The sequence below is a fragment of the Opisthorchis viverrini genome (assembly GCF_000715545.1).
Source record: "Opisthorchis viverrini unplaced genomic scaffold opera_v5_64, whole genome shotgun sequence".
Classification (NCBI taxonomy): Eukaryota; Metazoa; Platyhelminthes; class Trematoda; order Opisthorchiida; family Opisthorchiidae; genus Opisthorchis; species Opisthorchis viverrini.
Window position 1 is genome coordinate 914,483 of NW_008751720.1, and position 13,902 is coordinate 928,384.

General features: G+C 42.0%; 1 protein-coding gene across 1 annotated transcript in view; it reads right to left on the reverse strand.

Annotated features, from left to right (window-relative positions):
- Nucleotides 1-13,902, reverse strand: part of T265_13409 (hypothetical protein) — a gene marked incomplete at both ends in the record, with an annotated part of 76,721 nt that overhangs the window by 7,577 nt on the left and 55,242 nt on the right. The window contains 4 exons of the mRNA XM_009168763.1: nucleotides 5,752-5,982; nucleotides 6,088-6,240; nucleotides 10,006-10,492; nucleotides 12,651-12,765. Coding sequence (XP_009167027.1) covers nucleotides 5,752-5,982; nucleotides 6,088-6,240; nucleotides 10,006-10,492; nucleotides 12,651-12,765 — 986 coding nt within the window. The remainder of the gene's footprint in view (nucleotides 1-5,751; nucleotides 5,983-6,087; nucleotides 6,241-10,005; nucleotides 10,493-12,650; nucleotides 12,766-13,902) is intronic.

Genomic DNA, 13,902 nt, shown 5'->3' on the forward strand with positions numbered 1-13,902 from the left:
GACATTTGTGTTGGTTCTAGGGGGGGGGGGGGGGGGGTAATTGTAGCCTTGGCAGATCTGAATGAGGTAAGTAGTTTAAGGGCTGGCGTTAGACTAAAGACGAACCAACTAATTTCCGTGGCCCAGAACACCAAAAGGTCTAACTTATTTGCAAACTCTTGGAAAAATCGCTACCACGTTTCACTGTAACTAATAGTAGGCTTCTCCTTGGCAACATACACTGCTCACAATGTTGCTGGCAACTTTTGTTGAGGACTGGGACCTAGATTGGCTTGGTCCTTCGATTGGAACCGCCTGAAAACAGCTTGATATAATCGGGAAATAAGGTCTATTTGCATGGGGCGCGCCATGGATAGACTGAAAACCCACCATTTACATGAAAGTAGTGAATCTTGCCGTGCAGGCGTGAGTACCGAGATACTACTTTGCGACTGACAGTAGTAACCCACAAGTCATTCCAAACATGATACTGAAACTCTTTGGTTCAGAAATCATAAGCATGCTTTATTGAAACATGATTCACGAACGACTTTTTCGTCTCTGTACGTGTTATATAGAGAAAACGCGGGAACAAACTCACAGTGAAACAATAATTTTTTCGCAGAATATAGCATTGGGAGATAGATATTTAAAGTCGTGCAAGGAGCACAATATAATGTGGTCTTGGGAGTTTCGCGTGGTCGGTTTATCAGACGATGAAGCTGCGGTCAGTTGTGATTTGTATCGATTTTGCAGGATCACGTGCAGAAAAATACTTCTCCTTACTTTATTATGGTGACCTGGCCACATGCCCAAAAAAGTGGTAGTATTTCCGTTATAACGGAATGATCTTCCACACAGGTTGGTTAAAGTTTGTCACGGAATGCAACGCTATATCACTAAATGAATGATTTTTTCAAGTGACAACTATAATCAGTTTCAGAATTTGCGGCCCTTTTGCATGAAATGTGATGATCAATATCCGGAGATGAAGGCATCACCAGCGCTGTTTGACAGAATCGCAACTCACCCCAGACAACTGATAGATATATTTTTAAAACAGAATTTTGTGTAAGCGTATGCTGAACTATCGGTCTGGATGTCAAAGTCTCTCGGAAGCCTGTTTTGCTCGCAGTCATCATTAATTTGACGAGAGCGACTTTTCTGGGACAGAAAATACCGCACTCTTATTGCTGAACCACGTGAAATTTGATCCGTTGCACCTTAGATAAAATTGTTGTCACAAAAGTGGATTTTTGTGTGGGGTTGAAAAAAATTAATTCAAAAGTCAGTGTTTGTCTGTTTCACGAATGAGTGATCGCCTGCTTTTTCAGCGACTACCAAGTCGACTAGTGGTTGCTGGTTGTCTTCTCAGGCACTGTTACGCGCTGCGTACCGGCGAAAGGAAGGAAGCCTGCCAACTGAGGGGTTACAGACCATTGAACAGGGAAACAAAACTCTAATTTGCATCTTATTGACAAAAACTGGACACCCATCTTCTCCCGAACGCGTCTTCTTAAAGTTTCCTGGAGATTCATTGACTCCAATCATTCCTCGCTCAAATCCAAGCAAATGTTACAAAGCGACTCCACAGATCTCCCCTTTTTAAAAGAAGCAAAGCGAAATTCCACGAACAACACATACTACTCGCCTGCTTCCCCATTAGTAGTATCACCGTAACAGTGTGGTCACAGTGTGTGGTTGCAGTGTGGTCAGAGTAAAGGGCTTTTAAAGTGGGAAAGTTGAGAATTCGTGGATTATTAACATCATCAAATCCATCCGTTAATGGCATTTCTCAAACTGCCCACTTGAGCTGGCTGTAGATAAGATAATACACAGGTTTTACGTTCGACAAAGACATAAGGCTCTTGACTGACAGAAAAACAGCACATCGAATAATCATCCAGTGTAGGCATGAAGAAGAACAAATGAAACCGGGTTTGCTCATCTTTGATAATTCAACAGAATGAAAAATCGAGTTTGACGTCATTTATACCTAGTATTCACATCATCCGTGAAATTTAAGAGGGAGTATTTCTGGGTTTAAATATGTTGAAGCTTCGAAAACCTCTGACGTTTCTCACACACAAAATTATGTCTATGGGGTAGATGAGTCAAGTTATCCACCTGTTTTTTTCGGGGTTTTTCTTCCTTACTCGAAATATTATGGGCGGTTGGTAAGCTCCAGCTGTCAATAGAAGACCGTCAGTGTGACGGCAAGTGAGGATTCTTCGCCAGCAGAACTGATGACACTTCCCGTTCAAAAAGTACACGCTGACAAGGGTAAAAAATGTTTTGAGTTCGAAAAATTGGCGATGTGATCCAGCATGTGACTTTATTTCATGAAAGAAAATGTATGTGTCGTCTGGATTGAAATTCATTTGAAAACTCGGTGCGGTTAGACTTACAACTAGACCCCAACTTGCCCAGTGAATTAAATAATATAATTCCAACGAACTATAGGTGATATTCCCTGTATTTTGCATTTCTTTCAAAATCGGTGTTTACACGAGTCAACTAAACACACCGTACTGTCACCACGTATAATCGTGTTTAAGGTGAGATCTATTGCTTTGATAGGGGTAAATTATTTTTTATAATCCTGAACAGCACAAGAATATCACTTTCATCTGAAGCACTGAAATTTGCGTGGTGTTTGTAAGCAACTATTCACAAGTAGTCTGAATGGCTTTTCAAAAGAGTTTGCTAGGATTTCATATCTGGTCCGAATAACACCTCATCACTCAAGAAGGCACACGCGCTTGCCACCAAAGCTGCCAGATTTTTCTCTAGAGTATCAGGTAAAGAATGAGGCAGTAAATCACAGATCTGAGGAGTTGATTGAATACCATATAACGGTTTCTACAATTTGAGTAAAGTATCGATTGACGGCTGAAGACATACGGGTGCATGACTTTTCATGAGACCTGACATCAGATTCATCAGCCGTTTGCCAGAGCGCACATTCTGACGCACTCACATAATCACACTGAAGCAACCGAGTGTTATCTGCAACGATCGAAAATCTGAACTTCTTCTACGACAACGTTTGCTCACAATGGGAGTATTTCTTCTCCTAATAGACCTCCATAGCTTCAAATCTTCACGAAATGAGTGAATTTGCAACACGTATCTAGTGATAGCCAACTCGGTCGAACTGATACCAGAACTCAGGCCCCACCTCTCCACTAACTCTGGAATGCTTATCGACCCCAATACTTGTCTATTCGGCTACTGTGCTGAGTCACTGAACGAAGTAGTTCTGAAACCAGTCAGTGTCTTTCACGCTGTATCAATCACCACACGATCGGTCAGACCAATGCCTGAACATGTTGGCACTACTGATCCCACAACAGTAATAAATTTGGGCAACTACCCTTGAAAAGAGGATGGCCTTTGCTGCGGAGTTATTTATTAGAAAATGCCAAGTGCACAGTTACAGATTAGTGGACAATGAGGCAAAACTCTCATATGCATCTTGTTTACAAAAACTGAATAAACATCTTCTCCTTGAACGCGTCTCCCCGAACTTTCCTGGATATTCATTGACTGTTGCTCAAATCCAAATAAATGCTACAAAGCGACTCCACAAATTCCGAATTAGATCCCACTTTTCAAGAGACGCAATGCGGATTTACGAGAAAACATGCTACTTGCATGCCACTCCCATCAGTAGTATCACCGTTACATCCTCACTTCGTGTTCGCCATTAATACTTACGCAAAATCCTAGGTAAACAGATGAACGACCAGTCAACATTGACAAAGGCACACCAGAGTCATATGGATCGAAATAACTGTATTAGGATCAGTTGCCCCGATTTTGAGGAATCATGGGACAAATTTGTTTGGAGTTGTCCTTTTGTTAACATCTGATTATATAAACATTTAAACATAAAAACAAGACAACGTTTGTTTATCCTATATTGCTACTGAAGATCCAAAAAACCTTTCACCGGAAATGACAGCCCCGGCGGTCTTTGTATCTTCGCAATCACAAAGTGACTTACCGATAAACCGCGTCTGCTTGGCTACTTTGTAACTTTAGTTTCTTGCAAAACTGATGTACAAAAATATTCGGAAAAGCACACATCTCAGCCTGCACATTTCTAGTTAAACTTAAATTCTTCTATGAGAGGAAACATATGGGTGAACATCTGAAGACTCAACTACGAGACAGGTTTTATCCATTGGATGCAATTTTGTGATAATCTATCTGAAAAAGCCTCACAGCACTCAAGATAATTACCAAGGGCAATCACTTAGTTCAGGAAAAAAAGACAACGTCCGCAAAGAATGAAAAAGGATGCTTTTACTGTGTGCAAGCATTGTTCCTTTCTCCGGAAATTCCAGCCACGGAAGGTAACCTTGACTGAAGAGTGTGAATGCATGCAAACAAATTGTCCACAACGCAAGTGAAAAGCCGAATTCGATACTCTTATTAAAAGAGGACATTACTGCTTCGTACTTCACTCCTCGATTGAATATAGGAAAGCAAACAGACATTGTTCCATTTTATTGCAATCAGGGAATGTGATCTGATCCAAAAATCCTGACCACACATAATCAACAGAAAAAGAGCTTCTCAGACAGCTGTTCATGCTTATTTGCTGTAAGAGTTGTTAGTACTATAAATTTTAAACTTTCGTAAGAGCTTCTAGCTCATCCAAAGAACGTCTCACCAACCACTTAATTCCGGGTGACACTTCCTTCGTGTGCGACATGGCATGGATTGATCTGAAGTGAAAACATATCTCCCTTTGTCTGAGTAATATGAAGAGATCAGATTCGGTAGCAAGAATGATTCCAGCTTGAATACAACAAACTGATTGGGTACGAAACTCGCTCTATAATAAACTTGGATGCCACCCTCTGAGAAGCGAGCGGGCGAATATTACCATGCTCAATTTCATGCCAGTCCGGCGTGCTCCATGAATTATGTACACAACCGGTGCAATCATCCATGAAAAGAACTGACAGAGGTTGGTTGACAGCGTGAGGAGGTCCTAGAATTCTACTCAAGATTTCAGCCTACAGATAGAGCTAGTCTCCACGAAAGTTCCGAAGAGCAATGTTGAGCTGATTCATCCTTGTCAAGAATCATCAAAACGACACATCTCAGGATTCATGAGGGAAACGTCAACCGACAGCTTCCTGCACGATTAATAGGAACTATAGCTCCCGGCCATAAATGGTCGGTAAACAGTGGGGGAAACTCGCGATTAGACAGGGTGTGTAACATAAGCTGTTCAAATCAGCAAATGATATGTTGAGTGGTTTCTCGAGTGTCGCGTTCTATGATAATTAAAACTTTGAAAAAAAACTTTATTCGGAGCTCTGAGCTAACCTAATAGACTATAAGTCCAAATTTCCCTTAAAATTTGTGAGATATACACTATGGAAGAAGGGTGTGTAACATAAGCTGTTCAAATCAGCAAATGATATGTTGAGTGGTTTCTCGAGTGTCGCGTTCTATGATAATTAAAACTTTGAAAAAAACTTTATTCGGAGCTCTGAGCTAACCTAATAGACTATAAGTCCAAATTTCCCTTAAAATTTGTGAGATATACACTATGGAAGAGCAACAGGAAGGACACAGCTGTGTAGCAGTAATAAGCTTTATGGCACAGACACATGACTCGACTGGGAAAAGCAATTTTTATCGAGCAAAAATTCGTTCTCAGAAAAACGGCCAAACATTTGCTTATGACCATATGCACTCAAAACTTAACGCCCTGAAGGAAACGTCGTCCAAGATGCTCCTGGTACTTACCTCTCCTTCGGATGTACACAAAACCAGCAGACAAGGATGGATGGAAGAGAATGCGGAGACCTGATCTGTTGATGTGTAGGAGGAGGTCAAAGATGTCTGCACACTGTCTTCCTCTTTCGGATTTAGGGAGCACCGGTAGAAGAGAGTTCTCAGGCTAAATCCGTGAAGGCTTGTACTGTAAGTCAAGCGCCAGTCCAGACCTTCGGCATCTGGAGGAAGGTTCCTCATTATCTGGTATGTTGTTAGAAGAGAAAAGAGGCAAAGAAGGTGCGCTCTGTACAGATTCGTGCACCAAATAGAAGGACAGAATAGGGTGGTACGAATAATTTGACGTACATCGCGGACTTTGGCAGGGTCCAGTAACTGGCTGACACTTGTAGCCTGGGGCAGAGGCAAATTCTCCGGCATTGCCAACTTGAGACTATCCAGAATAAATTGCCGTCTTTTTTCTTCGGCTTCTTGAAGCTTGATCTCGTTCGAGTTCACCAGCTACGGTTGGATTGGGTGAGAAATAATGAACTGTGTAAATCAAGCCTAAAATATCTGAAAATCACACAGACATAAAAATGAGTTTAGGATGTGTGAATGGGAATCAAAGGTTTGCAGCACCATTGGCAGTCACGGCAACGGGAGAAAATATAAGGTAGGTGCCCCGCAAGCAAGATCACAGCAAGCGGATCCGAGCATAAAATTTCTTGGACCTGAGTCGAGAGCCATCTTCGGGTAATCGTCCTTTTTATAATGTTCACCTTCTACAAGGGTCCGGTTTTCACTGCCCTCAAAAGTTAACATAAAACAAGTAAGAAAACCTATACAAGCACTATCGAAGACGAATGACTTTTAGGCGTGCTCAGGTTGCGTTTCTTCTGGCAAAGTGGGGCCCATGAAATTGCAATTTTACCCTCCGTAAACCATGGTAGAATGTACTTTCTTCACAATAAAAGGTTTTGCTTGTATGTAGCGCTCAGAGTTCACATTGGATGTAGGTCTACAGGTCGGTTATTTTATTTTTGCTGACCAAATAAGATGCTCGGCTGTACGATATGTATGATACATTTTTATTTGGGAGAAGTACCTATCGCCAGACCCGGGAGCTTTGGAATCGGTCGTCCCAACCAAGTGGTTTGCCTTTTTTTAGTGACAATTGCATATCTCTTGTGGATCCACGATGGCTTTGGACTTGTTAGGACGCTTGAACATTCACCCATATGGTCACCTGTTCGCTGGATTTGACTGAAGAAGTTCAGTGAATCGTTACTAACGAAAGTTTGAAAAAACCTTTACTGAAGATGCCATTTGTGATATTCTACAAAACATTCTCATCTATCAATTGATGTGGTGGAGACGTTGGGATCTGAGCCCATCTAGTGAAACCCCAGAAAGGCAGTCGCGGATGGTTAGGGTTTTCATTAGTTTTCTGAGTAGTGTAACCCTCCAGGGAGTTTTCGATGGTGCGTGGCTGAGACCACCTGAGTGCCCATAAAACAAGGATGCAAAATGAAGTTTCGAGTGACCGAATGGCAACAAATTCAGATATTGTTCATCCAAGTGAGAAAGCGATATTAATAAATGGGTTCGACAAATTTCAGCTACCTGCTCGGACCCAAAAAGCTTCTGAGACCTCTGAATGCCAGAAAAATTTGTGGTAGTCAGCCGTGTAGGCATTCTGAGAAGGGTTGGTTACTCTAGCAACTTAATTTCGGCTATTCCGACGCTGGCTTTCCGTCGAAACTACATTGTTGTGGAGGTCAATCTGACAAGCCTAATACCAACAAGCAACTGCTGTGCGAGCGCAGATTGAAAACTGGTAATGGACGGTCACAGAGGATTCAGTGTTCTTAGCAAATGGCTTCCTTCATTTCAACCAGGATCTTACGAGCTCTGTACGGCTGAGTACCGTTTACAAAATAACCATATCATGAAAAAATGTTTTGGCACGGGTGTAAGTAACAGTGTTAAATTCGGTGCTTAAATCCATTAAGTATCCAATAACATCTCATCGAAACACCTGCAAAAACTTGTAAATCGAAGGCACATGACAGCTTTAACGGAAAAATTTGGACAGAAAACATGCGAATCAGAAGCGAAATTGAATTTTCCCTTCTTCCTTATACGCATCAAGGCCTCGGCAATCTTGAGGTGAAAATTAAATAAATAAAATTCGATGCGGAAAACCGTTGCCAAACAAAAATCGTTCCACAAAATGCATTTGCGAGCGTAACAGCGGAAGCAAATGGTATGAAGCGCGCATAAATGAAGGTAAAAAATAACAAACTCAAGGAACATAAATAAGTCCGCAGATAAGCTGGTGCGTTTTATCAGGTAAAACAAATTTTCCCAAGTACTCCTCTGGAAGGAATAAAATCACCCAGATCGCACACAAAGCAGGCTAACACACACACACAGCTTACCCAGTGAACAAAGTGCTCCCAAGCGTGTTGGAAGGCTGTGGGAATCCACTGATAACAGATAGGTTGTGTGACAAGTAGTTGGCGTATCAGGACTTGGTTGGATGTGATAAAGGGCCGGAAGACAATTACTGACAGTTTCATAGACGTGGAATAATTCACTGTTCCTTATGAGGTTTAAACAACAACTATGCCGAATACTAGTGTAACGGTCGACACTACTGATGGGAGCCTGGGAGTAGTTTGTTTTCTCGTAAATACGTTTCGCGTCTCTTGGGAAGTGAGATCTATTATGAAATTTGTGGATTCGCATTTGCTTGCATTTGAACAACAGTCAGTGAATATCCAGGAAAGTTCATGAAGGCGCGTTCAAGGATGAGATGGATATTCAGTTTTTGTAAAGAAGATGCATATGAGAGTTTTGCTTCCCTGTTCACTTGGCGTTTTCTAACAAATAACTCCGCAGCGGATACCCTCTTCCTTTCACTAGTATCTCAGTAGGTCAAAGTCAGTCCTATACACCCACATCGTGCATCTTGGTATGTGTAACCCACTAAATCAAAGACAACTGAACTGAAACAACCAGCGTGGAATTCTTCCTTTCTATCTCAGTAGGTCAAAGTCAGTCCTATACACCCACATCGTGCATCTTGGTATGTGTAACCCACTAAATCAAAGACAACTGAACTGAAACAACCAGCGTGGAATTTGCGTAAAGTCTTTCTGCATGACAGCTTATCATTTTTCAAATCTATAGACGTCTCCTTCATCGCCTGCTTTATGCGACCGGCCGGTACCTTGAAATAACTTCTATGATCTCTAGTTTTGTCCTCTCACATTTCTGTCCGGATACGATGTCCTCCGGGAGATTGACTTTGGTGTTGGTGCCCAGCGATGCAAGATTCAACTGCTAGCATTTCAGCCGCAGTGTGAGTAATTCTCAGCTAAACATGTTGTATCGACACTTATCGTAACATCAAACAGTCCCTATTTTGTGGTCATGTGTGGACTTATCAGATGCGAAGCTCAATCGGAGTGCCCAATTCTTCTAATTTATGGGCAGATTATATCTGGTTTTTTCGGTGGAGCACTGTAAACATTTTATTGAAGTTTGATCCAGCAAGTGTTCAGTCTGTGGTGGACGGCGCACCATCTTTTTAATCACTCCTTCAATGCACTATTCTCACGACAATGTTGTATTCCTAATGGATCGTCGAATTTCAAGGTGAAAAGAAATGGAAATTTAATACATTGCGCGGCCTAATTCAAATATCTTAAACGCACTACTTATCCATGTCACAGGACACGTGTCACACAAGTATCCACTATTGATAAACGCAGTAATGATAATAAGTAAGAATAGTTGTTAAGCCGTGGCACCCTTTCGGCGTCTAGTTGCCATGCCATCGAAGGAACCACGAGGCTGAGATACTGCCAGGTTGCCCAAATCTAGATAGGTGCAGTGGAGATGCTTTGGTGGGTTTCAAACCAAGGGCCTTCTGGTTCGTAAGCTGGCGCCTAAACCACTGAGCCATCTCTGAGAACAAACGGAGTGAAAGTCGTTTCCAAAAATAAACCTTAAGTAATATTATGGTAGGAATCTAAACTCAAGTTGAAACAACGTGAAGCCGTGAACAAAGCGGAAATAAAGGAATCCCAAAGACGAGGAGTTTGGATGCCTCTGGAGGTACAAATACAATAATCCCTCTCTTTACTGGGTGGACTACTAAGGATTCCAATGCTGGAGACAGTCAAAACAGAAGCGTCTGTCAATGATAAGTGAATCGAAGATAACACGCTACAAGTTATGTCGTCAAATTTTAGAGCTGCAAATGGTAAAACTCACTTCCCATCGAACAGACTCCTTTTTCAGAAGATGCAGTGCATCCTTTTCTTCGTCTAATGTTGGAGTGCTGCGTGCAGTGGAGAGGTTCCGTTGTTTGGAAACACTGGAAGTTGTATCGGTGTCTGCGCCTAATGAACACACACTGTGTGTAGAAGAGACCATTGATTGGTCTATTGCGGCAGCACTGGGAACAATGTGCTTGCAACTTTGAACTCGACGTCGCCGCTTGCGGCTCAGCCGCAACAATGCCCTGGAACGCTCATCTACGCTACCGATTCGTGGAAGGAGCCAGTCATAGGTATTTGGAACAAAAACGAATCCGCCAGTTCCCGAATTGGTTGTGGTTTCACACAACTCAGCTGGTGAAGTCATGCATTCATGAATCGCTGGACCATGCAACCGAGACTGAGCTGAGGGCACCAATTTCTCGTCGACTGCTTCCTCATCAAATTCACAGGCTTGAAGGAAGTGGAAGAGTATTGGTCCTCTGTAATTGTGAAAAAAGATATGTGGTTGTCCAGGCTTTGAAACAGCAAGAAATATACCCTTCTAGTGAACCACAATGCCATGCTCGCTCTGACGAATCCGGTTCAACCTAGTTGTCTTGGCAAACAACGATGTCCGGGTCAATAAATCACAAGCAGTGCGCTGTGACCGCTCAATTGTAAGATAAAAGTAACATTGGGCTTGGTTACGATAGCACCAAGCAACGTATAGAGGAGCAGTGATTTCTAAAATAGTTTGGCAAAGAAGACAACTGAAACTGACCGCGGTAGTCCCATTTAGAAGTTTCCCAAGAAACATCTATGGTCGAACCAACCAGTGAACACCTGTGTTGCTTTTTGCTAAGGTCCCGACAGCAAAAATTGATAGGCAGTAGGTACGGACACCATGGATACGCCCGGCTCTGTCTCATAATGTAAACTGCTATAAATGACAACTGAGGGGAGGTCCATTCCATGCCTGGAAGATGCAGCAGTGAAAAGAGATTGATTCTGTTGGCTAATACTGCCAAATACCAGACCCGTCCTAGTTACTATGTGGTCTTCAGTAGTATGATCGTGGTCAAAGTTTACAGACCGACAAAGAATTTGCTAACCGGTAACACAGACCACCACAAACCTTGTTCTTTCAGGCCTCCATTGTTAATGCTATGTTTATTAATTGATTGATAAGTATCCATCTGGTCGCTTTAACAATGAAACTAGTGAATATATGAAACCGGACGATTAAGTTTATTCCCATAGGTTCAAAGTGCCTAATTGACGACTGACCTAAATCTTCACATATTTTAGGATATTCAAAAGTCTGGCTTACCAGTATGAAATAACATTGACAGAAACGCAGCTGTACTATGTAGACAGCACTCGGTGTTTATATTCTTCTGGAAGTGCTGTCAAAACATCGATAATTTACAAAAATTTGGTTGCGAAAATTTAATTGCTAATCAGGGAGGCATCTGCAGTTAGCGTCTGAATGAGTTCCATACATTTTGTGTGGATCTGTGAATAAAGTATTCTTCCAATCCCATTGTCTCGTGCACTGGTAGAAACTTCTTGAGTGATGATGAAACCCTTGTAAGTTACTTGTGGAGCACTGCGAGACGGACATTCCATATTTTGGTTAACAAATGCCTGGTTGAACAGCAGCAAGTGGAGCTGCGGTTGGATTAAACAGTAGAGTGGTTTAATCTGGTGTGGGACGAAGCAGGCTACGTTTATCTACTGGAATCTGGATGGGATTCACGGAGGTTGTGGTTGAACATCAGCAAGTGGAGCTACGGTTGCATTAAACAGCATAGTGGTTTAATTTGGTGTGGGATGAAGCAGGCTACGTGTAACTATTGGAATCTGGATGGGATTCACGGAGGTTGTTCCCTGATTCGGTGAAATCTCTTCCGTGATAAAATCTTAAAGAGATCACCCCCCTTCTACGCTTCAAGGACTTAGTTAGACAGCCCAACTGGTTTTGTTATGTGACATGTAGATCTACTTAGTGAGGGAAAACAAATTACTAAAGCCGCCAATTTCAGGGTAGAAGACGACGTAGTGCTGCATAGTATATCATTTATAAACATACTGGATTACCAGCCCGGTACATTTTACAACATAACTTGCACCGATTTATCACCTGTACCACTATGTACTGTTCGCGCACGGTTGTTCGTGATTCGGGTCTCCTTACCAAGCTTTCTTTTGGCTCGCACCGATTCACGTGACAATTAGCCATTAATTCCCATGATTCGAGGTTTGTCTCATGTATGCTTTCTGTACATATAGTACCGCAGTTTTATTTTTTTTATTATTATTATTATTATTNACATATAATGCCGCAGTTTTATTATTATTATTACTATTATTATTGACTTGTGATTCCGCGCATCATTTAATTGGGCTCCAAGAATACAACACGTATTCTTCAATGAGTGCGCGCACTTAACAAAGAGTAACGAATTCGGGTGTTGATCATTTCTCGGAGCGGAGGCGCTGAATTTGAAGGTCCTAATTGAATGAGCCAAAACCAGGACTGTACCAGAAGGCTTTCGCAGAAGCATTCTCGAGCCGAAACGAATTCACTCTAATTGTGTCTGCCGGTTCCCAAGAGAAAATACATTTTACGGCGTGAATTTGTTACTTTTCACTTACTTCTCCACCGGTATTCGAAACCAATATTCTTCCGACTGCAACGTGAACCAAACTGGATGACGTTTACCGGTAGCATCCTCTTTGGAGGCCAGAACGCACAAATATTCCATAGAGTCTACAGAAATTCGGAAACAGTGATCACTCTGATGGATCTCGATTGCCTTCGGAGGTCAGTCATATTGCCGCACACATAATGATGTCTTTCTAAAGTCACGGCATTAATTAATTTGTTCAGAATGTTCAAAATAGAAATATCGATATTTACTGAACACGAGTGAATCGCTTTGGTTCAAAACCAAACGTTCACTGCTGCATGATGCAGTCATTGCAATGCGATTTTAATTTCTAGATAAGTCACGCTACCCAGTCAATCAGTAAGAGTAGTGTTGTTCATCCATGTTCCGCGATCACATGATCTCTGATGAAAAATCTATAGTAGGTGCTCACTGGCGGTATGCGTCTTACCCTGATTTACCTTACAGCTTTGCCGAACGTAGGAGCACAAGCGCCCGCCCGCTGAGCTATTTAATAACAACAGAGTCTACCAATATTCTATTGTTTTTCTATTGTTTCTCCTCCAGAACAGTCAATCTCTCCAACCTCCAACTTCACAATACTGACCTAAAGTGTACCTTCGCAATCCACAAAAAGGAGAGTTTGGTACCCTCGGCGCATTTTTCTCTGTGCAACAAAGTTATATAAAGTCTACTGAGCTTGCACAAAGTGAAATCCTAAATATGGGAAAAACATACATCTCTGATGAACAAAATTAGTAAATATGCCTTTAGAATGACCTATAACCCTGTCATACTAACAAAAAACGCCCGAAGTGATGGTATGTGCTGACTCTAAGTACGGCAGATCATGAAAGCGGGACGGTGAGAAAAAAAGCTTCCTCTGGTTTACATCTTTCAATGGATATTTCGTAATTTAGGTGAAGCCAGTCCATGCCACGTAGCACCATAGAGCTCTTTCACCCTTATCGAAAACCATCAACAGTGAGCAGCTCAGAAGAAGAATAAAAGTAACTTCAAGAGGGTAAGTTTCATCTGGGATGCCTTCACTCGAGGAACCAGGCAACAGGTGAGACTGCTTGATATGAACCCGTGACTGGAGGGTGACCTTCACTAGATCTTGTCTGATGGCGAGCTAGACACTTGTGGTCAACTATTAGCGGCAGAATGGATGACTTCACACTTCTAGCAGGGAGTTCACTGGTTCGAATATTTCTGGAGTTTTGTCAGATACGCAA